The 23,158-nt window shown below is 46.1% G+C and overlaps 1 protein-coding gene and 1 long non-coding RNA gene across 3 annotated transcripts; one reads left to right on the top strand and one right to left on the bottom strand.

Annotated features, from left to right (window-relative positions):
* Positions 1 to 6,741: 6,741 nt before the first annotated feature.
* LOC144389402 (uncharacterized) lies at positions 6,742 to 12,282 on the bottom strand. 2 transcript variants are annotated; one of them, XR_013453419.1, is made up of 4 exons: positions 12,012 to 12,282; positions 8,134 to 8,184; positions 7,889 to 7,942; positions 6,742 to 7,328 (listed from the first exon to the last, which is right to left on the bottom strand). It is a non-coding gene; the product is annotated as an uncharacterized LOC144389402 (long non-coding RNA). The 2 variants fall into 2 exon arrangements; XR_013453420.1 differs by having other exon boundaries at positions 6,742 to 7,331; positions 12,012 to 12,276.
* A 5,685-nt stretch (positions 12,283 to 17,967) lies between these two features.
* On the top strand, positions 17,968 to 22,883 carry LOC120808234 (very long chain fatty acid elongase 4). Its single transcript, XM_040160960.2, has 7 exons — positions 17,968 to 18,329; positions 19,685 to 19,777; positions 20,104 to 20,291; positions 20,641 to 20,721; positions 21,070 to 21,241; positions 21,350 to 21,477; positions 21,600 to 22,883. The coding sequence occupies exons 2-7, from the start codon at positions 19,711 to 19,713 to the stop codon at positions 21,876 to 21,878; spliced, it is 915 nt and encodes a 304-aa protein (XP_040016894.1). The 5' UTR covers positions 17,968 to 18,329; positions 19,685 to 19,710; the 3' UTR covers positions 21,879 to 22,883.
* The last annotated feature ends 275 nt before the right edge of the window (positions 22,884 to 23,158 follow it).

The following is a 23,158-nucleotide window of genomic DNA, read 5'->3' as shown; positions in this document are numbered from 1 at the left end:
CAAGTGCAAGACTTTCAGCGTGTTCTCTCAAACATGTCAGATGTCCTATTTTTCTACCAACCTCTATTTTTGTACAGTTTTCTCTCGGCTGATGTAGCAGGCAGATTCAAAGCTGTGTAGCTGAGTATTGTGTGATATCTGTGTGCGACTTTGATGAACTCGGTGGACGTGGCGGCTGTGCTGAGATGCTTGTGTTCATTGTGCTCCGAGCTGTTTCCAATGGGTTTTATGTTGCTCCAAAGAGATTGTTTCACTGTTGTACTTGTTTTCAACTGCTGTCCCGTTTGGACAATGAAAATAATGATCTGATAATTGTGTCAAACTTGAGAATTAAAAAGCAGGAAAAAAAAAGACCAGCAGACGAGTTATTCGGTTCACTTCTTGTTTTCACTCTCACGCACACAAACACCACTTACGAAAACAACCTGCGTGACATTTTATTATAAATTCTACCTTATTTCCTTATTTATCAGTCCAGCTGAGGTACATCGCTGCGGCATTTAGGGTTTTTTTTTTTTGCTTTGACGGACGGTGGAAAAATCTCCATCAGGTCAACGACCTGAGCGGCCTCGACGTGTCGGCTGAACTTAACCCCATTAGCGTGTGCAGCAGCAGGTCGATGCCACGCACGATGCACACACCCTATTTCCAGCAGAGCCTCGCTCCCCGGTGACACGTGGCAGATGATTGGCTGCATTGCTCTAAAGCCTCGGCCTTCAGATGTCGTCGGAAAAAAACACGTCCCTTTGTCTCTCTTTGATGCCGATTTTCTGTTCTCTCGCCTGCCGCCGTGATTTATAACCCGATGTCATTTCTGTGACATTTCGAGCGCACAGATTTATGCCGCCTTCCTCCTCGGTTTTGAGTCCTCCCTCATTTGCCTCTCGATGAACTTAAGCAGAGCGAGATGAGCTACGGAAAGGAGAACAGAGCCAATGTGATCCCCCGTTAAGAGGGAGAGGGGACACTAAATATAGACCCCCCCCCCAGCCACTGTAAGGACATTAGCCCGTCTACAGAAAGCTGATTAGCTCCATAAGCATGTGCCCAGTGCTCCGCTGTGGTTACTGCCATAAGATTTCGCAGCTATTGTAGTGTAACACCCCCCCCCCCCCCCCCCCCCCGTTTTAGGTCACTCTCGCTGCTGAGAACTAAAAAACAAAACAATCCACTTCCTCATCGAGGGCTTAACGGGACGCATTGAGGCGTTTAGTGTGTTGCACAACGAGGAAAAAGGGCTGACGTGAAACACAGGTAGCTTAAGAAGTCTGTTGCTAAGGTGCTTGAGGGGCGAGCGGAGGAAGTTTACCCTTTTTGAATTGGGTCAAAGATCAAGTCCACCTCACGAAAGAATCTACGTCTTCAGACCTGGAAAGTTGTCCTGGCGGAACAATTCTAGTGGTGCGCACGTTCTTTCTTTCCCGACTGGAGTCAGATGAGAAGATGTATGTTGTTGAAGGCAAACGCGCCCGTTAGCTTAGAGAATGTAAGAGAATCCACCTCAACACTTTCTGGTCTCATTTGTAGCTTTTAGATGTACTTGTTGGGGTATTTGGTTACTTTTGGTTGGCCTGGACAAAGACCGGCTAGCTGTTTTTTTAGCATAAATGTATGCTAAGCTAACAACCTGCTTGCTCTGGCTTCACATTAACCCAGCTGATCAAAGTGGATCAATCGTCTTATCTCACTTTGATGGCGTTTATCAACTTTGAACGTCTGTTAGAAATACTCAAAGCTTTCAAAGATGACATGTTTCTAAAAATACCACAACTATACAACTTTTACAGGAGCCACCAAAGAAATGCCACAAAAAAAGAAGTGCTACGTGATTTAACTATTTAAATAACGGCTGACGGATTTATTTGTTCCAGATTACGTTACTTCTTACAGTCCAGGAAGAATTTATATCTGAAACAGATCTGGTTTATTTGAGGTTTTCAGGCAGATTCAAAATGGAGCAACAATGGAGAGACGCCATGATAGAGAAACACATTGTTCATCTGTTATATATGAGAATATAAAGAATGGGAATTATGGGTGTTATCTGGTTTGTAAAACGAGTGAGATGTGTTATAAAGTATAAATGAATCACAAAGGTTTTATTCACTTTTTCTTAAGGTAGAAAGTTGTAATATTTGACATTATTAATGAGAGTCATCTCGTGTGTGGATGAAACCTAGTTATTCTCTAGTTTAAATGTGGGTACAAGTACACAAAGATACATTGATTTAACTGGTATTTAAGAGGTACAGCACATTATTTGGGAACCACAATCCAAATAACACATTACGTGTTTCGAGGGACAAAGGCGGCGTGCGACGTGTATCTGTGCAAACACACAGGAGTCCATTGGAGATCCATTCGGAGCAGCAAGAGTCCATCGAGCTCCGTCCGGCCCGGGGTCAGAGGTCACCGAGTAAATCAAACAAAAGCAAGGCCCGACGGTGAGAAGCGGCGTTGTGCGTCTCTCTCCGTGCGTGAGACAGCGCAAAAGAGATGGTGGAGAAACATTTGTGTATTTGTGCCGTTTGCGTTGCACAGAAACTGGTCCAGTCGTCAGTGTGAGACGAGTTGCTTTTAGAGATTATGAATCGCAGCCACAAGCAAAACTTGATCCCCCTCGATTATCAGCCGACACAGTGATAACAATTCCGTCTGGTGGAGCGAGCCAATCAAACAACAGGCCGGCTGGAGCAATAAATCAGATTCATCCCTAATCTTAATTGTTTATGCGTGGTAATGTAAATAGCGTGGCCAGCTGTACCGAGGCCAGCGCCAGAACACCGGTTGTCCGAGCGGAAAGCAGCTGGTGGTAGAGAGGGAGACGCTCGGCCTGCTCATTTAAGACAATGAGAAAAGTAACACTTAGATCTGCAACGTTCCTCACGTGTCTGCATATTTGCAGGCATGCAACACAAAACAGTTCTGTTTAAACATAATTAAGTTCAATATGGAATCTGTTTCTAAAGATCGTATGTAGTAGTTTTATCATTCAAAAACAAGCTTAAAAGACAAAGCAAACAAAGTTGTTCATGTAGCTTCTTACTGATATAAATCATTAATAAAATGTTTATTAAGGATTAATCAAGCTTTTGATTAAAACATACAAACCCTTCATAAAAATCAGCCTGCTGCAGAGTTCTATTTGAGTGTTTTCTAGTGTTTTTTAAAACCAGGCATGAGAAGCTGGTCTCTTCTCTCCTGCTGAATAACATCTGCTCTCTCAGCTTATCTCTGTCAACACACAGACACACATGTAAACACACACAAAACACGACGGCCAGCACCTCAAGCAGCAGTCAGAGGAAAAGATGGGACGAACCCTTCAGGAATCACACAATCTACCATCTGAGTGTGCAATGACTTTGAAAGGACGAGTTGCTCGGAGGACAAACGGTCAGCAACACACACTTTTTGTCGCAATTATCACCATAAATGTGATGATGAAATTCTCACTCTCTAGATATCACTTTAGACCTGGCTTTGACTTTTCCCCAGCGTGAGCGCGGTACAACTCTTTGTTTTCCAAGTTGTGAAATGGGCTTTTATTTTGACATGTTGCTGATCCTTATTCTTCTCCGGGGTTATTTAGGTGCATTTCAGATCCGAGGTAGAATCGCTATGAGGCTTAAAGGATTAAAGTTGGTGATGAGGTCAATTAAATTATACGTATACGTATAATAATCTGCCTGTTTCCATTTACAACAAGATGCTGAAATGCTCAGATGGATTTCTGCCCAGATGGTGAAGAAGCAGAAATGAAGAGCAAGCCTGAGAAAACACTCTTCCCTCACTACAGTCACCTGGTTGTGTGTGTGTGTGTGTGTGTGTGTGTGTGTGTGTGTGTTTGTTTAATCCATGTCCATGAATAAAATGTACTAAGCGAATAAAACACTGTGCACATCCACATACATTGGTGATAAAAGCCAAACCACTTCCTGTAAATATTAACCTTTAAAACGTGATTAGATTTATATATGTATAAATAGTGTATATTCATATACGTTTACACAGAAAGGTATTTTATCACACTGCTCTGCGTCTTATTCATCAGTGATTAGAGCCCCAAACACTGACTTTCACCTTCCTCCTGAAGAAATAACGCTAATCTGCAACCGTCATTTATTCTCAGCAGCAACAGCTGCTCAATTTAAATCACCAAGGTGCTAATTTGTGTGAGTTTTTGTCTGTGTATTTCTCTCCAAGTCTTCTAGTGTGTGTGTGTGTGTGTGTGTGTGTGTGTGTGTGTGTGTGTGTGTGTGTGTGTGTGTGTGTGTCCCGTTCTTCCTCGGCCTGTAATCACAGTCATCATCACATTGTAATAGCAAACACGCCGGCCGTCTCGCTGCTCCTGACAGAAACACACCAGTATAACGTTGTGCGAGGTGGAGGTAGTTGTACCTGTGCGTATTTGGGAAGGTTTTTTTCACATATCTGTGGCATTGATCGTTTATCCTGGAGGCTTTTTGACAACGTTTTTTCCCCCCCTGTGGGGGAAGAGATGCGGGAGACGGGGACATGTTTTAGCCGCCGCACTCTGCGTGACGAGGGACTCGTGCGTAATTCATCACGGAAAGCAGACTCAGTCACAACAGCTCGTCTCCGCGCAGCCATCCGGGCCAATGTTCTCCAGAATTATGCATTATTGGTGCTGCAGGTCAGAAAAACACGAGCAGGCTGTGCGAAGTCTGCAGACTGCGCGTTCCCCGGTTTCAGTTTCACAGTAATGTTCCCATGCCAGAGGAAAACAAAACAAACTCGCCCAAAGCTCCACGGTTTGACGTCGGGGCCTGTTTTTCATCAAATTCAGCTGCTGCACCAAATTGGCTTTTGCAAATGACATAAATAATTCTGGCAGAAACAATACGGCATCTGCCTTATTTACAGGGTAAATCCACTATAATTCACTTTAATGTACAAGTTCATCCACAAAGTGCATATGTGTGAACCTGAAAAAGCCATCTAGGCCTCACGTTAGGGGCTATTATGCTAACCGACCCACACATGTGAGTATGTACACGCCATTTTTGATGGATGGAGGCTGCGTGGAAATGGACCCGTGACACTTTTCACATTAATCCTTCTACTATCCGACTTATCTTGGACTTGAAAGTTTGAACGTGTCCGTTTTGAGAGAGCTTCTAAGTCTGACTATTATTCCAAGTACGATAGTTGCTGGCTTATTGTTAACCCGCATGAACAAAGATGATTCACAGTCCCACTTCATAAACGCTCAGCTCAGTTGTTTGGGTCCGGCAGGAAAAGCCACTAAATCACACGTATAACACCCGGGTTTGTGTATTTAAATAAATACAGCTATTGCACGCAATGTGACCTCAACAGAACAGGACGTCCAGTGATCCACCACCTTCCTCCGCAGAGCACGCAGGCCTCAGCGGTGTGAGGCTCCTGAACTCTGAACTGCATCAGTCACAAAGGAACAAAGAAAGTCAGAGGACAAGATGAGCTTTTTTTTTATTTTAATGACACTAATCCTGAGAAAAGAGAACAGAAGAAGTCATAGTTTTCCTTGATAGAACCTCTCGTTTCCTGGAGCGAGCTCCTGCAAACATGGAGAGCCTGCAGCATTTATCACCGTATTTTTGCATGTTTGCACAAAAAGTGATTTACATTAAGCCGCTGGTGATGTTCGTATTTGTTAACGAGAAGCATGTTGAGTTTTAAAGTCTTCTTGCCTTCCAGCAACATAAATATGTTGCTCAAGAGACATTTTAAAGTCATAAAAAACAAAAGATATGCTGGCTGATTTATGCTGAGTATACTAAATCAGCCTCTTTCTTTCCCTTTCCCTCCATTCTCGGGCTGATGTCATTCCAAAACAATTACTGAGCCCATATTTATGAAGTTTCTCAGACCGTGAATTTGTTACAGAAGGTTAGAGGGCCAATATTAACATCCTATTCTGACCTGTCAGACAAACAACTGATTGCAATCCACTCATTACCAATCTGCACAAAAGTCATTTCCTTGTCCGGTTCCGATTTGGAAAACAGATGTAGGTGGTTGTTTGCAGATTCCCGAAGCAAAATATTTAAGGAAAGAAACCCAGTAATTGCGTCGTAATGTGTATTTCAATTCCCGTTTAGTGAACCAAAGTCATGGTTCCCGTCTAACCGGCTTCACCGAAATGTTTGCATTTCTGTGAGGAAATAGGAAAATCTACCCTGTCTGTTCATTTTCAACCAATCCTCTGCATCTCTGAGACTATTTCTGCCTCTTCTGTCATGTTTCATTATCTTGGATTTTCTATTTTCCCCTTGCGATCTAATCCTTTTCATTTAATTGGCTTTAATTAGTCATAAAGGATAGTTCATGATTCATGGAAAAGTGATCTTTCACTTTTGTTATTTTCCTCTGTTTTGGTTGTGCTCATCAGGAACTTCTGGCCTCAACCAAAAGTTTTTTTATACTGACAGTTTGTGCCAAAAAACGGAGGATATGAAAATCTTCTCTTTAAAGTGTAGATTCTAACATGTACTTGTGCATTTTTTTATTTTTTTTTGCAAGTTTGCCAATTTATTTGATATTTGAAAGTAGAGGGAATCCTATTTCATTATATGTAACAACGATACAACCTTATAGAATGAAACCAGGGAAGCTGCATGTATGTATCTGGCTATCAGGATGAAGTTAAACGTTTGTATTCATGTAATTGTTACAATTTCTTTCTTCTTTTGGTAATGTACCACTTACCGTTAAAGAGTGCACCCCTTCCATTTTAAATTGGATTTATTTTTATTGCAAATACTTTCGTGCACATCTTACAATTCACGCTTCTTAATTCTTCTTTAACAGAAACGTTCATAAATTCTCTCCTGGCAAACAAACCCACTTTAAAGTCTCATGTCAGTGAAGGTAAAGTCTAGAAACTCACTGATCTGATTTATGGACTCCCAATCTGGGCTCTGGAGGGCTTTGAGGTCAAAGGTCGGGAGTGTGGGGACAATAAAGGGGAGACAGAAAGCTGAGAGGAGGGCGTGAAAGAGAGAGCGAGTGTCAGCGAGAAGCCGTAGATCCGACCGAACACTTGACTCGTTCATGCTGCGGCCCTCTCATGTCCTGATGGATGATCTGAGCTGGACGTTTAGCGTCTCAAAGTGGGTAAATCCAAGGTGACTGCCGGGTGGAGCTGGACTGGAGCATCATGGGAAAACTTGGGAAGCGTTCTCTCGTCTCACAGCCGGGCTGTGTTTACGCATGAGGCCCACCCGTCCCTCACGTCCCCTGAAACCTGTCCGTCCATCCGCCCCGTGACCCGACCTTCAACGTCCGGATCAACACCTCCTCACACAGACGCTTTTGTCCTTCTGCTGGGAGGTAAAAAAAAGAAAAAGAAGGTTCGGTCGCAGTTTACTCGAAAAGTCAGAGGGGCGGGCATCGCAACGTCCTCCGCGTCACCACGGCAACAACGCAGTTTGGAAACACACACAGCGCCGCTTCAGCGGCTGAATGTGAGAATTGACGGCACAGTTTGTGAGCGAACCGCCGTGGTCCAATCACATCTCACCAAACCGGTCAAGCTTTGAATCCCACATGTTCGATGTTTGTTATATAAATGCTTTCCCTGCAATATGTAATAGATATTGGAGGGTTGATTATGACCTGTTAATGTGCAATGTGACAGGCAGTAAGGAGGTGGGCGGAGCTTAGTGATCAAGCTAAATGTGCAGCTCCGGGATGAGATCACTAAATGAGTGTGTGTGTACGGACTTTTACTCTGAACGAAATACTGACTAATCATTAAATAAATCCCGTTTCAAACATCACTTTCCTCATTTTCCAGACCGAAAGTTGCAGTCAAATCACTTTCAGCCACACACACAAAAAAAGAAACACTGATCTGATTAGAGCAGAGAAAATTCCTGACCTTGTGGGATCATAAGCCGTAGCTGGTCTGCAGTCATTCGTGAGTTGGGGGCATCTGTTTTACATTGATGTGGTCATAGACGGTGAAAAGATGTGGAAAAATTAGAACAAAGAGCAATCTTTAAACTCTGGGACAAAAGTGCTGGATCCCCAGTGTGGAGGGTCACTGCAATGTGTGTGTGTGTGTGAGTGTGTGTGTGTGTGTGTGTGTGTGTGTGTGTGTGTGTGTGCACGCTCTATACAAACCCATCCCGTCTGCCTCTCTCAGCCATCTGAGCGCAGCTGGTGAACAGACATCTGGAGAGGGAAAGGAAATAGAGGGACCAAGGACGAGAGGGAGCCGGGGGGGTGAGAGCGGGGACAAAGGTAATTCAGGGTGAGCCGGACTGAAGCGCGTTTGTGAGTTTGGTTTCCTCGCGGTGTCGGCCGATGGATTCCTCGGTGTCGTGCTCACAGTGGGAAGACGGCTTCGTCTCCCCCAAAACAAGCGCACGGTCGTGATTTAAAAGGACTATTTTACATTTTTGAGGCTGTAAGCAAAGGAAACCTTTGCTGAGCCGTTGCTCTCTCACAGTGACACGCTGCCAAAGATGGAACGCAAACACCGCTGCACATAATAAAACATGCTGTAAATGGAGCAATGAAAGTGTGTGTGCACAGAATGCAGCGCGACAAAGTCATTTACTTCCTGTTTATGGACATAAAGTCCTCATAACACCGGCTCCATAAAGTTTTAACTCCAAATGATGAACATGAATGCAAATTTACACTGATATTTCTACTTCAACAGCTGCTTATTTAAATGTTTAAAGCCTGGTTACCTTTCGTAAATAATAATCAATTATCGCTCAATTATTTCATTTAATTATCACTATATTATTTAAAAATTCCCGAATAACACACAATTTACATCTATTTAAGGTCATATTTGCTAAAAGAAATATTTGAGGGAATTAACAAGCCTTTATTTGGGGTTTGGGGCTGACAGGTACAGGTGAGGAAAGTATTAAATGTCGGTCTAACATGATTTGTTTTGGTCTTTACTCTGTGATGTACAGAAGGCCTTCCGCTTCCTGACAATCCCCCAAATAAATAACCCGACGCCGCCCGTGTTCCCTGCACTGACACAAGCATAAATAACCTCGTGGTCGCTGGTGCGAAGAGCCATAAAAATATAGCATATATCTCAAATTGCAGCCTTTGCGTTCCCTCTGCACAAAGTCACAATTTGTGCTGTCATCCGTCAGTGTAATCGACTTAATTTATTTGGCAATTAAGTTTAGGTTCATTCTTTGCAGCTGCGTGAAAAGCCGGGTTCTCTCCCGCGTGAACATCTGCGAACTTCACGTATCCCCGGGACTTTGTAAAAAAAAAAAAAAAAAAAGACAGGTGTGTTTTTGTGTTTTAAGAATGAGAATCACTACAACCACTTGCTTGTCTTTTGCGGGTGGAGGCCACAGCTTGAAAGCCCTGCGATCTGTCATTCAGTGTATTTAAAACTGGCGTTTCCAAGAGCACGATGGTCACCACACGGTGATCAGACGCGCCTCAGATGTTCAACATGTCTCATCTGTTTCTCGTTGAGGGAAGGAAGAGTCTTTGTACGCTCAAACGGCTCTGCACAAACAGAAGCGCTTATCGTTTTAAGTTGAAGGCTGCTGATTGTTGTTGTTCTGCGGCGCTTTTCACCTGCATGTCGCGATTGAATTGACGGCAGAAACTCAGACACATTTCGAGCGGTTGGAAGAGCCCGAGCACCAGCTCCACCAAAACATCTCCCGTCGAAGGCAACGCATTGATTCTTTTTTCTCTGACGCGGCTAAAGTTTGTCGGGTCAAAGGTCGCGGTCTAGACAAGGTTGTGTGACGGAGGAGATGCAAACACCACCACGGTTTGGCAAATTGTCAGAAACAATAAAAGTAACTTCAGTGACGGCAGACGTCTGCGATGCATTCAATCTGCTCTCGTTTGAGGACCATCGTGAGCTTTGAGAGCCGTGCCCTCCAACACCGAAGGTGCAGTCGCCCGATGTTGATCCATTGTGCATCCAGATGAACTCACGTAGGTGATGAAATGAAATGGAACTTTTGGGGATTTTCTGCTGACGCAGAACTGTGATAAAATCGGAGAGATAAATAAATACGACATCTCCGGCTTCACTGCTGCAAATCCTTTCAACAACATCAAAAAACAGTTTGCCGAAACTCCGTCGTAATGAGAAAGCACTAAATCGGTGGCATATTTTGAAGCGGTTATACATCCGGCCTTGTTGTTGGAAACAATGTCTTTGGACGGTTAGAACTCCAGCTCTTTTGTTTCATTCTGTCATTAACTCAGTGTGGGAATGGAAACAAACTGGATGATGACTCGGCAGAATGCAGCATCACCACTGATCAAGTCCCACGAGGCTTTGAGGGCGGGAACACAGAAACACTGCTCGCCGCTGACCACATCAGACCCGGGTGATTCATCCCCACCGGCGCTCAAAGGGGTGTCCGGGTGGGGCGCATGTGAGGGCATGTGTGCATGTGGGTGTTGGGTCCTCGGTGCTGGAAGAGAAGACCTCAAAGGGATTCTGGGTCGCCTACGGAGTCGTCTGAATCTCGATATCTGTGAAACTCCGCCCATGTGAGGGGAGGGGAAACCCCCAAGGCATCGTTCTTCCTCACGGATGTTGTTGGAAGACGGACTTGAACGGCGTCAGTTCTTCGTCTTCAAACCGTCTCTCAAGTAGAGCAGGTTTTTCACCCTTTTTTTTTTAGACTCCTCAAAGCAAGAATGTTTGTTTCACAACAAGACCTGCTGTGTCTTCCAACGTCTCACAACTAATCAATCATTCATCAAGAAAGGTATTGGCTAATGTTGGGACACCCTGATCAAGTGTTTGGTACAAGAACAACATCCTTGTTACAAACTTTACAATTTAATGCAACCTCTTGCATGCAAACTTTACTTCAAACATTAAGATCATGTGACTTGAATACTTGAATGCTGCGTATAATTAGGCCTTTTGTTTTTTTTAGTTTTACTCATGTTAAAGTATTTGGGAGAAAATACAGGCCCATTCGGGTGTGTATTGTGCGCTGTGACGTACTCTCGGGTGTCGACAAGCACACAATTTGTTATTCATTATAATACACAACTGCCTTCGTCAGCGCTGCGTCACAAGAATAGAAAAGAGGAGGCAAAACCCAACAAGAAAAAATGATTGACAATAAATGAAAAGAGCCACGGACGCCACGGCTCCTGGAACATCTTCTGGGATTAACAATTAACGGCACCAAAGCACAGCGCGTCTTTGCAGCAGCGAAGTGGTTGTGGACCATCTGCAAAGTCCTCCACCTTTTCTCTACGTCCGACTTCAGGGCCTGTTTATTCTCAATGGGTAACAAAGTCCGTCTGTCCCTCTGACCCCAGTACACCCAGTCCGCTCTGTCCCTGTGACCCCAGTACACCCAGTCCACTTGATCTCTGTGACCCCAGTACACCCAGTCCGCTCTGTCCCTCTGACCCCAGTACACCCAGTCCGCTCTGTCCCTCTGACCCCAGTACACCCAGTCCACTTGATCTCTGTGACCCCAGTACACCCAGTCCGCTCTGTCCCTGTGACCCCAGTACACCCAGTCCGCTCTGTCCCTGTGACCCCAGTACATCCTCTGGCCCGTGGGTCACTTTGCTCCATTCGCTGTATTTTAAAACCACAAATTAACCAAGATGGATGAAACATCCTGTTTACCTGGTTAACATAAAATAATTACAACGTGATCCTTCATTGGATGGTGCTTGAAGTGTCTCTGGCCCGTGAGGTCGCTCTTCCCTCCTGTAGCGCTCGAGTTACTGATTCTAAAAAAGACATCAGAGGAAATTGAATATATTGCTTTAATCCGCACACAACCATGAATGTTGAACAAACCACTCAGACAAGTGAGCAGTTTCACAGAGCAGCTGCAGCCGGCCGGTTCCAAAGGGCAGTGGCTGCATATGCTCCTAAAATAAAGTGCTTCCCCCTGTTCATATTTTCCAAAAGACAGTCACAGTTACAAAGAGCGAGCTGACTGGCGTCGTGTGCAGCAGCCGTGCACGGAGCAGAAGACATCTGCTGTCTCTCTGAACCAACAACTCACCTCAGCGGGTCAGTCAGACGGGAAATTCCTCACAGCAGGTTGTTTTCTCTCCCCCAGCAGATAACTACAAGCCCGTAGCTACACAAATGCCCCCCTTTCTTTAATACCCGTGAAATGTGGAAATAGTTCAAATACACACCGAGCAACGGCAACAACGTCACTTTCAAAGCGTCACCAAAGGTCGCTGGCATTTTAAAACCAAGTAATTGGCAGTAATTCTCCGGGTGCAGCGCACCGGCAACGGCCAACCTCGGCCTCTCGGAGTGACGTCGGAGGCTGACCTCAGCCGGGCCGGGGTGCAGGCACTGGGTCAGCCCGTTGGCGGGCGGATCCAGTTCAGATTAACAGTAACGGAACGTGACAAGCGCTGAGAGGCTTTGAGCTCCGTTGGGCAGAGGATTATCCACCGACTGCTAGACCTGCAGGGCCGTCCTACGGGTCTAGCAGCCTACTGCACGCGGGTAGGAGCCAATTGGGAGTAGCGCCGTTGCAATGGACATAATGCAAAAGTTTACCGGGCCCTGTGGAAACGTCGAGCTCCAGGAACATTCTCTCAAAAGGGGAAATGGGGGCACGCGGCTGTTTTTACACATAAACGTATGACGAAAACATTAAATCACGCCCGTCAAATAGAGACGGCAACATGTTTAAAAGCAAAGCTGCTTTATAAAGTTTATGCGGTTATTTAACAGGCAGGAATTGTCTAATGACAGAGGCTACTGCTTTGTGTCTGGGATAAATAAATAGTTACCAGCTTCAACAAGATATCTTGTTTATCACACATTTAATGAAGCGTTGAGCTTTTCTTTAAAGATTTATCTTTCTCTGATGCCTCCACTGAGCGTGACGCAAACGCTCGCCAGTACAAACAAGGAAACAAACGGCCAGAATGTCGAGCTCAAGCCAATCGAAATGGTCAGTGTAGCCTACCCGCCCATTAGCGACGTCAGTGCCAGAGCTGGTCCTGGACCAGCTGTGAATGTAATCAGTGACCACATTGTGCTCTCCAGGCCACAGTGGCAGACCCTCCCGGTTGGCTGCACCTCAAACTTCTGGTAACACTAAAACTGATCTAATAACTTGTTTTGCGTGGCTGTATTTTTTTTTTTAATGGACGTGCATTACACCGTCCGCCAAGCGCTGTGACACATTTTGCTCCATGCTGTCAAAATATATGGCTATAAATGGCTGCCTCGCGAGCCAGCGAGGAAAAATCCCGAGAATCAGATTTCCTGCTGTAAGTCCAAGTCAGTGAACTAAGTGCACGCAAGCAAAAAAAATGATATGACATATTCTGAACGACAGGCAAAAGTATTGTTCGCATTGAAAGTGGTGCATGACCATAAGACGGTGTAAAGAAGCATAAAGTGGGTTCTGAGGAGCTTCTGGCGGTGTGTTTTACCTCATATAAAAGGGTCGGTTGTGGAATAACAAGTGGATTTTTACACGTGGTCATTTGGGTCCATTTGCTGCTGTAATCAAATGTACTTTGAACTCAGCCTGGTGACGCGGCGGTGTGGCTACAAAGGACGTTCAGATCAACGCAGGACCAGATCGTTACATTTTACTTCAGACGGAAATCCATCTCTGTAATATTAACCAATGACAAGCGGATATTTTGCACACCCGGTTTTCATTAAGTGCATGAAGCAACCGTTTCTTTGGGACGCCGCGTGGGTCGCGTTGCAGCCAAAACCGGGACCATGAAAGTCATTCCTTCGCTAACCGAGGCCGCAGCTCAGAGCGAAAGACTCCGATTTCATCAGAGGAAAAGAAGCCAGACAGACAATATGTCCATGATTATCTGTCATCGGTGAGGTTCAAGAGGCAATACAAACGGTGCAGCAGCCCATGGAGGCTCCTTGCTACGTGCTATCAGCAGTAAAAGATCATCCCATGATGTGCACATGTGTGTGTTTTCAAATGCTGAGACAAAACAGACCCCTAATAACTTGTGACTTGTCGCTGAGGAAGAGGATTCCTGAAGGGGTTAGTTCAGCCTCCATGCTTGAGTCAACCATTCAGCTCGGAGATTAACGGCTGGGGATAATTATAATACTCACCGTCCTAAATGATACGGTCGGTCGGCCCTCCCTGCACGCGAGATGTAATAATTACTGCTGTTTCTTTTATTTATTTCAAGAAGCCCCGTCTGCATTTCATCTTCACTTCTCTGGAGCTGCGCGTCATATTTGTCTTTCTGCAATGATTAACTGAGGCTTCCTGTCTAAGGTTTGCCTGATAACACAAAGGCCGTGTTAAATAATCCCTTGTTTCCACTCTGTTTGTCCATTGTTGTCTCCTGTGGTATTGAAGCGCTGCAATGTGTCGGTTTAGTATAACTGCAAGCAGCCCGTCCTGCAGGTTAAAGGTTTACGAATGTGTGACACCGCTCAGTCTAATCCAGGGGAAAGTGGAACACCGAGTCCAACTCAGTAGAGACGGACCAAATGCACAGTCTGACACCAAGTTGGACCGCCGTGTTCAGCACATACATGAATATGTGCGTGAGATTTAATACTTCATCCACGTCTAACACCTACATCCGTGTCCACCAGCGTTTACGATCCGGCAAGGCTGTAAAACCAGCCTCGATTTGAAATGGTTGAAGAAATATCCTCCGCATGGAAAAAATAAAGGCTTATGGAGACCATTTATTTGTTTGGTTTCAGTTAACTCTCCTTTTAAACTCAGGATCAAATATCAGGACAATTATACTTCTGCAGCAGTTTTTCCTTCTTTCTCCCTGTTGTCGTCTCCCTGGATTTGGTTTGTTTGTCGTCTTCATTTCTTTTTAACCTCATGTTTTGACTTTATGGTGAAATTCAAGTCAGATCTGCTGATACGTCCCACTGTTCCCACCTGGTTAGTAACCATAGATCTAAATAACAATGCAGAAGGCCGACCCAACAGTGTGCATGGACAAAAAAGAGAACAGCAACTGGGAGAGAGATGAGAGACTGAAGACTGGATGGGGGAGGACGGGACACCGTATGTGTGTCCACGTGCAGAGGACATGCAAATGTGTGCAGCTCAAATCCTGGTTTTATGGGAAGTTACCCTCAAAAAATGGCAAAAGCTGTGACTGCAGAATGAGGAGAGTTACACATCAGCCTTTGAAATGAAAACCGTATGAAAAGACGACGGTGCAAAAGGACTTAATCCAGATTACAAAACAACAGAAAAACAAAATGACTCATGGCAATTAGATGCAATTGGAGGAACTGCAGTGAGGCCAGGAGCACTTATGAAAGGACACTGAATTCCGCCTTTACTGGGAAACCGTTGCACTTTTCTGATGTAATCCACTGGGTTTAACCCGATACGACAAACGATCTAGCTTGGGATGAATGTGCATTGTGCGGAGATTTGTCTATTTACACACGAGTTCACATGCATGCTAAGCTACAGTCGATACACGCAGAGGAACCATTGGGAAAAGTAAGTATATCTTCTGCACACACTTAAGAGCTAAATCTCCAGAAGCCTGTGATTTTCTGTCTGCATGTGTGGATAACAGGAGCAGGGCTTTGTGATTACACCTTGACTGAGATAAATATATATAAATATATATATATAGTCACCAACAATGGCCTGTTGGGTGAGTTTTTTCTGCATGTGCAAAGAGTCGCCAGCATTTGACCACAAAGTAACAGGAGGCCCGTGTGAGAGAAATGACCCCATTAGGCTTTTTCCCAAAAGGCTTTTCTTTTTTCACCTTTTTTTTTAATCCGCTCCAGAGGTAAGTGGTTCTTCCCAGGTGGTGGGCTGTGAATGCAGAAGGACATTTCCTTGACAGAGATCTTGGGGGAGCGTGAAAGCACCAGGTAATATGACTGATGGATGCTTTCTGTCGGGCACAAAGAGACGCCTGTGCTGCGCTGGAAGCGGTGAAGTGTTTACCGTGCCCTGATGTCAAATGAAATACAGTACATGGAGCGGTTATGGAGACCATAAAGAGCTTGTTGGATGTACAGGCGCTGACTTTACAAGCCGTGAAAACACCGAACGGGACCGGAATGAAAAAGAAAATAAAGAGAGAAGCGGAGGAAGAAAATAGGAAGGATGAAAACAGGAAGTTCAGTCACCAGCTTCTGACACTGAAACTCTGCTGCAAAGACACTTTGACACATTTGAAATGACATTCGGAGAAGCGCTTCGACGACATTTCACACGGCCGCTGCGGGTAAAAAGATGATCAAAACTCTCTGGTACAACAAACATGCTTCTCCTATGAGAATATTGAACGTGTATGAAGCCCAGATGAACCTTTGCTACAGTTAAAAGGCCAATACGGCCTTTTAGGTTAACAAATATTGAATGTTGTTCTTGCGGTTCTACATGAAAGTGGTCAAATTAATCTGAATATGACAAAACGCTGTGTTTCCTCTTTCTTTACTTTCATTTCTCCCCCACATAACGCGTCCAAAATGATCCGACTCGTCCGTTGTCTTCAAATCTTTCCACGTTTTTCTGTGGGCCTTCATCCTGAATCATATCTGAATCAGACATTTCTCATTACAGGCCAACGTACCTCCTTCGCGTTCTGCCTCGACCACATTCTGAACTCGCCAAACTGAAGGACCACACAGATATGAACGTGTGTGTGTGTGTGTGTGTGTGTGTGTGGGGGGAAGTATGGTCAACATTGTGCCAACAGGGCGAGAGATCTGAAAACACTGAAGCAGAGCGCTCAACTTGTGTCACACTCACAGACTCACACATCGACGCCGAGGAGGCCGCGAGTCCTCCGCAGGGGGGAACCCAACTTGGTAACCTGCCCCACCCAAAGGAAGGTGTTACCAGCGGCAGTTTAGGCTGCATATGTAGACAGCGGCAGTATTTACCAAAGACATGAGCATGGAGGCTGCAGGTGACCAATTTTGCATTATTTATGTTAAAGTAACTTTACTTTGGGCCACGCCTGCATCTGTCAGTCTGAAGCTCACGGACAGGACAAGGATAGAGCCTCTCTAAAGGAACCAGGGGCTCTAAAATGGCAGCGCCCAAAAGACCCTGGATGTGCGTGAGGCCCCGACCCGTCACACAGATGTGAACATGCTTCACGTACGTTGACCCTTAGTTGGCCCGGTTCACACGGCAAATAGGTCAGAGGCAAAGTGCGAGGTGCCTTAGCAGGATGTTTGGGGACACTTGAGTGGAACCTCAGTCAGCGTGGTTACATGGATTCCAATAACTGGCTCAGTCGGACTGAAATCGAATGATCCGTTTCATGTAAACACCTTTGTCCGACTACGACCCGACTAACACCCCTGGATAACTCCATCCGATCCGGTTGGTAGTTCGACTATCGCGGCATGTGACGGTGAATCGGATGAGGAACTGGATGCTTGAGATCCCGACGGCGTCTTCTCTCCGTTATCAAATCGCTGTGCTCCTGTTAGCATCATGCACAGACAATAGAGGGACGTAGCTTCACCTCGCTCTCCGCTCGCCATCTTTCTCCTAATGTTGATGTTGTTGTTGTTGTTGCTGTTGTTGGTGGTGGTGAAGAGGTCAAGCGGAAATGGCTGTAACACGACTAGTGAAAACAGCGCCACCTATCGTATCGGATATGACGTGCTTTCGGCCAATGATTGGATTCATTCACTGCCATGTATATTGGGATAATAGCACCTCCCCCCGAAAGAGAGCACAGTCCCACTAAGCAAAGATTACAATTATACCATCATGCAAACACACGGAGGGAAACACAGCTGGTCAGGTTTCCTCCATCCGGAGGTAGAAGATCCAACTAAAGCTCCACAGCGCCATCTGGTGGGACAACCCGTTAAAACCGTCTGTCCATTGTGCGCAAACACGTTCCTCTTTATTAGCATTATTATTATTATTATTATTATTATATATGCATTACACGCTTTAGCTACAGTTAACCATATATACAGAAATACAGTAATGTTAAAGTCGTTCTTTTCACGCGGGGGGGGGGAGAGATCCAAGCACACGCGCAGGAGACACGCGAGAAACCTCGGCGCATGCGCAGTGGCGCCCGGCTGCTGCGCGTCCCGGTGATCGGGAGAAGAAGATGCGGCTGAGCGGCCGGCGCGGACTGAACGCACGACGGGCCCCATCGGAGACGTTTATTTCCGCTTCCCCTCGTGGAGTTTCTGGCCTGAAGTCGCCGTGTTGATGTCGATGTGTCACCGGGGCGGCGCGGAGACCGATCAGCAGTAACGGGCCGGAGGAAGAGGAGGAAGAGGAGGAGGAGGAGGAGGAGACGGAGAGCAGCGAGTGACTGAGAGGAGTTTGGCATCAAATTGCACCGGATGTCATTACACGCTGTTAAATATCGAGCACGTAAGTAGCGGTTTCTACGTGTGTAGCTTTACTTTTATTTCCGGCTTCCTAAACGCTTTCTTTCTTTCTGCCTCCGCGTTCTTTCGTGTCTTTTTCCTCCCCGGCGCGGCGCCGCATTCTGGGGCTTAATTCAGGCACCGCGGTGGGAAAGCAGCGCAGCCCTTTGTCCACGTTGTCAATCATCTCTACGTGTCCCGGAGACACTTTTCACAGCGGTTTTTTTTAAATATAGTCCGCTGGTTAAAGTCTTTCTCTTATTTCCCCCCTCGATCTCAACTGTTTCGAAATGAAGAAAACATTTTAATTGCATTTGAATTTACCTTAAATCCCTCATACAAAATACGTGCAAATCAAAAAACAAATCGGAAAGACTTTCATTGCAACAACTGTTGTCATGCACATAAAACTGTTACTCTCCATTCCTGCTGTTTTAGCACACGCAGGCGAGATAACCATCGGACGGGCTCGTGGGCCGCCGGGCGTTCGTACTTACATCTAAGCTCGTTGATCAATTGAATTTAAGCCTCTTGAAACCCGCTGACACACGCGTCTTTTCGTGCGCGCGCACAAACCCGGTTAACCCGCTCCGGCCGCGCGCCCCCCAACCAACGCCCGGCGGGGAGTCCTGCGAGAGGAGAGACGCGTTACTCCGTTAATTATTGAACGGGGATCCGATGCGACGCATCGGATTAATAATACATGCGTATGGAGACACGCATAAGAAGAATACAATGCTGCTTAATTACAGTCGATCGTGTGCACATTTCTCTCGTCATGTAGTAGACGATTAATTCATTACATTGTTAAAGATATTAAAGATAAAGGAGGTTTTTGAAATATGGACTCGGTGTCATTCCACATGAACGAGAGGAATGTGCAGCAGAGGACAACACGTTAACCTGCAGTTGTCTCAACCTGTTGCCACTGGCCGGATTCTTCATGGGAATCAAGTCCAGCGTGCTGGTATCTGCAGCAATGCTACGGTGTAAATGCAATACAACGGCCCCCATTCATTTCTAATTGGGTTTGTCGTTCTACTCTGTAGCAGCTATGACGCGGCCCGATGGTGCCGAGCAGATCTCTAAAAGGCTTCCACTGGCCACATGATGCAAAGCTGCAGATTGTAATCGTTTTGGGGGTCAGCACGACAGATATGTGCACATCAGCACTCGCGAGCTAACGACGTTCCACCCGTTTGAAAGGGTTTACGCGGGGAGTGACACATGGCGTTGTTGCGCGCCGTGGCTCCTCATGCTTCCAGTTACAATGATAGGAGACCCATGGCCTGTAATTTCATTTGGGTGACTCTCATTGACGCCGCCTCTCTTGCCTCCGTCTCTTTCCCTCTTTCTCAGTATAATCCGGAACCAAAGGAAGAGCCATGGAGGCTGTAACACATCTGTTGAATGACACGGTAGAATTTTACAAATGGGGCCTTACTATAGCAGGTAAGATCTTTATAATCACTTGTTCCTGGAGCTGCTGTTGTCATTGTCGTGTAAGATTTCATTCACATCGGGGGCAGAAAACCGCCCAGTTTGACTGAAATATTTCTGTTAAAAATATCATGCATGACTGCGGCGAAGAGTCAGTAAAAAAAGTGTTTGCTATTGTCCTCGTCTCTTTACAATAACGTTGGTATGTACATACTTACTATTACCCCAAAAGTACTTTCCCATAGTTGTTCATCAGAAGGTGTCATATTGTAGCATCGGGTGTGTTCACGGTAACCGTTCTTCCGTCGTCCAACCATCATCCCTCTCGTTTCCTCCAGACAAGAGGGTGGAAGGCTGGCCGATGATGTCGTCTCCCATCCCCACCCTGGCCATCAGCTGCCTGTACCTGCTCTTCCTGTGGGCGGGGCCTAGATACATGCAGGACCGCCAGCCCTACACACTCAGGAAGACCCTCATAGTCTACAACTTCAGCATGGTGGTCCTCAACTTCTACATCGCCAAAGAGGTGAGGACCTGTCGACTTTTGCGCGGCGAAGAAACGTCACATTTTAATGTTAAATGCACGAGACATCTTGCACAGACCGATGTGCTCAACTCCGGCTCGTGGTCCATGTTTGATTCGACTTGTTGCTCACACAGAAAACACGAAAGGAAAGAAACGTTTAGGCAAAACTACCACTTAACGACTAGACGTCACTCGCAGTTGAACCATTTTAGTGGCTGAAACCAGTTGCGTGTGCGGCTGTTCTCTCCACACATCCTCTCGCTCGAGCTCCTGCAAGACGGGTTTCTTCAGAAGAGGAGTGCGTCCATGGGGATGACTCTGAGGTTTCTGCTTTCTCTCTTCCCACCAGCTCCTACTAGCCTCCCGATCGGCCGGCTACAGCTACCTCTGTCAGCCCGTCAGCTACTCCGACGACGTCAACGAAGTCAGGGTGAGCTCGCGCCTCTGGACGCAGGCGCCCAAAATAACGCCGTGACGTGTGTGTTTAGTTTAGCCAGGGGGGGTAAAAGGAGGTTTTCAGTGCAAACCGGGTGCGGCGTGCAGCCACGTAGGCGGGAGTAATTGGTGTCATCTGGCGGGACGAGCCGCCCCCGTCTCCAACCGGAGGGCGCTGCTCTTTGCCGATGGCATGATCAGAGAGCACGCGTGTGCACCATGTGCCCGTGTGCTGCGAGGAGGCAGGAGCTCAGTGGAAGAACACACATGGATGCTGTCAGTGTGCGACATGAGCCGCAGTAGTTCACCCCCCCCCCCCCCCCCCCCTGTCTGACGTCTCCAGATAGCATCTGCTCTCTGGTGGTACTACATCTCCAAAGGAGTGGAGTTTCTGGACACCGTCTTCTTCATCCTGAGGAAGAAGTTCACCCAGGTCAGCTTCCTCCACGTCTACCATCACTGCACCATGTTCATCCTCTGGTGGATCGGCATCAAGTGGGTCCCCGGGGGACAGTGTGAGTAACGGGGCCTCAATCGCCATCAGATGGACGTCGTCTGTCTGCCACCTGTGAAGAGGCATTTACATTTAATAAGAAGAATGCAAACCGTTCGTCTCTCCACAGCGTTCTTTGGTGCAACCATCAACTCATCCATCCACGTGCTCATGTACGGGTACTACGGCCTGGCCGCTTTGGGACCTCACATGCAGAAGTACCTCTGGTGGAAGAAATACCTCACCATCATTCAGATGGTGGGTGTTTTATCATTTTTCATGCATTTCTTTTATATTGTTTTTGTGAAATAACCTTAGAAAGGACACCGTTTCATTAGCACTGATTCGATTCGTGAGCCTACGTTCTGTTTGTCGGACAGATCCAGTTCCACGTGACCATCGGCCACGCCGGCCACTCCCTCTACACGGGCTGCCCGTTCCCCGCCTGGATGCAGTGGGCCCTGATCGGCTACGCCGTCACCTTCATCATCCTTTTCGCCAACTTCTACTACCACGCTTACCGGCGCAAACCCGCCGGGCTGAAGGGAGGGAAGCCCGCGGCCAACGGCAGCTGCGCGGTAGCCAACGGTCACAGCAAGGCGGAGGAGGTGGAGGAGAACGGCAGGAGGCAAAAGAAAGGGAGAGCGAAAAGGGAGTAACGGCTGCTCAGCGAATGCATATAAACATACAAAACCGAAAAAAGGACAGTCGTGTTGAGGAAGATAGAAGGAGGGCGGGGATGAGCAGGAACCAGACGGGCTTCACCATCCCGGCACGTTGTGTAGAAAATGTGGTTTGTGACCGACCTGGACAGGTGGAAGGGTAGCAGTGTGTGTTTGTGTCTGTGAGGGGTTGTGAGAGGAGGAGAGGGGTGTTGGTTGTCCATCCATCAGGAGAACGATGCTGATCATTTATGCTCTTCTGTCCAACTGGCTGTTGGACCGTAATGGGACCCAAATATTATAGGACCTACAATCTGCTCAGCATCCAGTAACTTAGCAACCAAACTTCCCCTCCAACTTTTGTACTCTGGATTCCAGTATTGATTTAACTGAAAGCTTAAATAGTCTTTAATATGCTAATTTATTTTCTAGCGCTCTATAAGAGCTGTAATGAATTTAACTATTAACAACAAAACAACATGCACATGCATTTTTTCTTGGTTCGGCCGGTAAATGTATGTTAACTCATAATCAGAGTTGAGAAAAATGAGCAGAGGTTAAAAAATCACATTAAGACAACTGCCATTTACTGCATTGACTCTTGTATTGACCTTCTGCTGTCTGAAACTTAACTGTCACGCATTTACACAATTACACATTTTCTTTGGGATCATTGTTAATTAATAATGTGGTTTAAAAAAGACTTTGGGGGAGGGGGACTGTAGTTTTATTTCATTTATGCAAACGTGTGGGTATCTTTCTTTTAATATTGTTTGTGCGTCCTCATGATTTATTTATTTTTGCTCTGCAATGTAGGCGAGGTGCAAAAATAAGAGATTAAAAACTCAGATGAATATTGTCTCTGCCATGTAGGACACTTTTTCTTCTTCTTCTTTTTTTTCTAAAGAAAACAAATGGTTATTTCATTGTCTTAATGAGAATGAAAGCTACACAGCTTCTGGCTGCAAATAGAACTGAAATAAAGGCAATGTCAGCACCCCACAGGTTACGTTTGTGTCTCTTTGTAAATCAGCTAGTTTAACCCTAAAGCGACATCGTGCTCAACATACAGCACAAGCTGTCCTGCATTAGGAGCCTAATCTAAAGACAAAGCCTTTGTTTCTCCTTCCCTCTACTTCCTTCATCCGTCTTCCACCCTGAGAAGATGGAGGGATCTCTTCTAGGTGTGTGTGTGACAGTCAGAGGCACGTCCAGACAGATCTGCCCTAATCTTTGGGGGTAAATTGGCTTTAGCTCCAAAAGAGCTTACTTCCACG

The sequence above is a fragment of the Gasterosteus aculeatus genome, chromosome 18, assembly GCF_964276395.1.
Source record: "Gasterosteus aculeatus chromosome 18, fGasAcu3.hap1.1, whole genome shotgun sequence".
NCBI classification, from domain to species: Eukaryota; Metazoa; Chordata; class Actinopteri; order Perciformes; family Gasterosteidae; genus Gasterosteus; species Gasterosteus aculeatus.
This window is presented reverse-complemented; position numbering and strand designations above follow the sequence as displayed.

What these genes read in the sequence shown, in the direction of transcription:
- LOC120808234 (XM_040160960.2), top strand. Translation starts at nt 19,711, where the DNA reads ATGGAGGCTGTAACACATCTGTTGAATGACACGGTAGAATTTTACAAA. An exon ending in ATGGGGCCTTACTATAGCAG is followed by an intron (nt 19,778 to 20,103) that starts GTAAGATCTTTA and finishes CGTTTCCTCCAG; the next exon opens with ACAAGAGGGTGGAAGGCTGG. An exon ending in ACGACGTCAACGAAGTCAGG is followed by an intron (nt 20,722 to 21,069) that starts GTGAGCTCGCGC and finishes TGACGTCTCCAG; the next exon opens with ATAGCATCTGCTCTCTGGTG.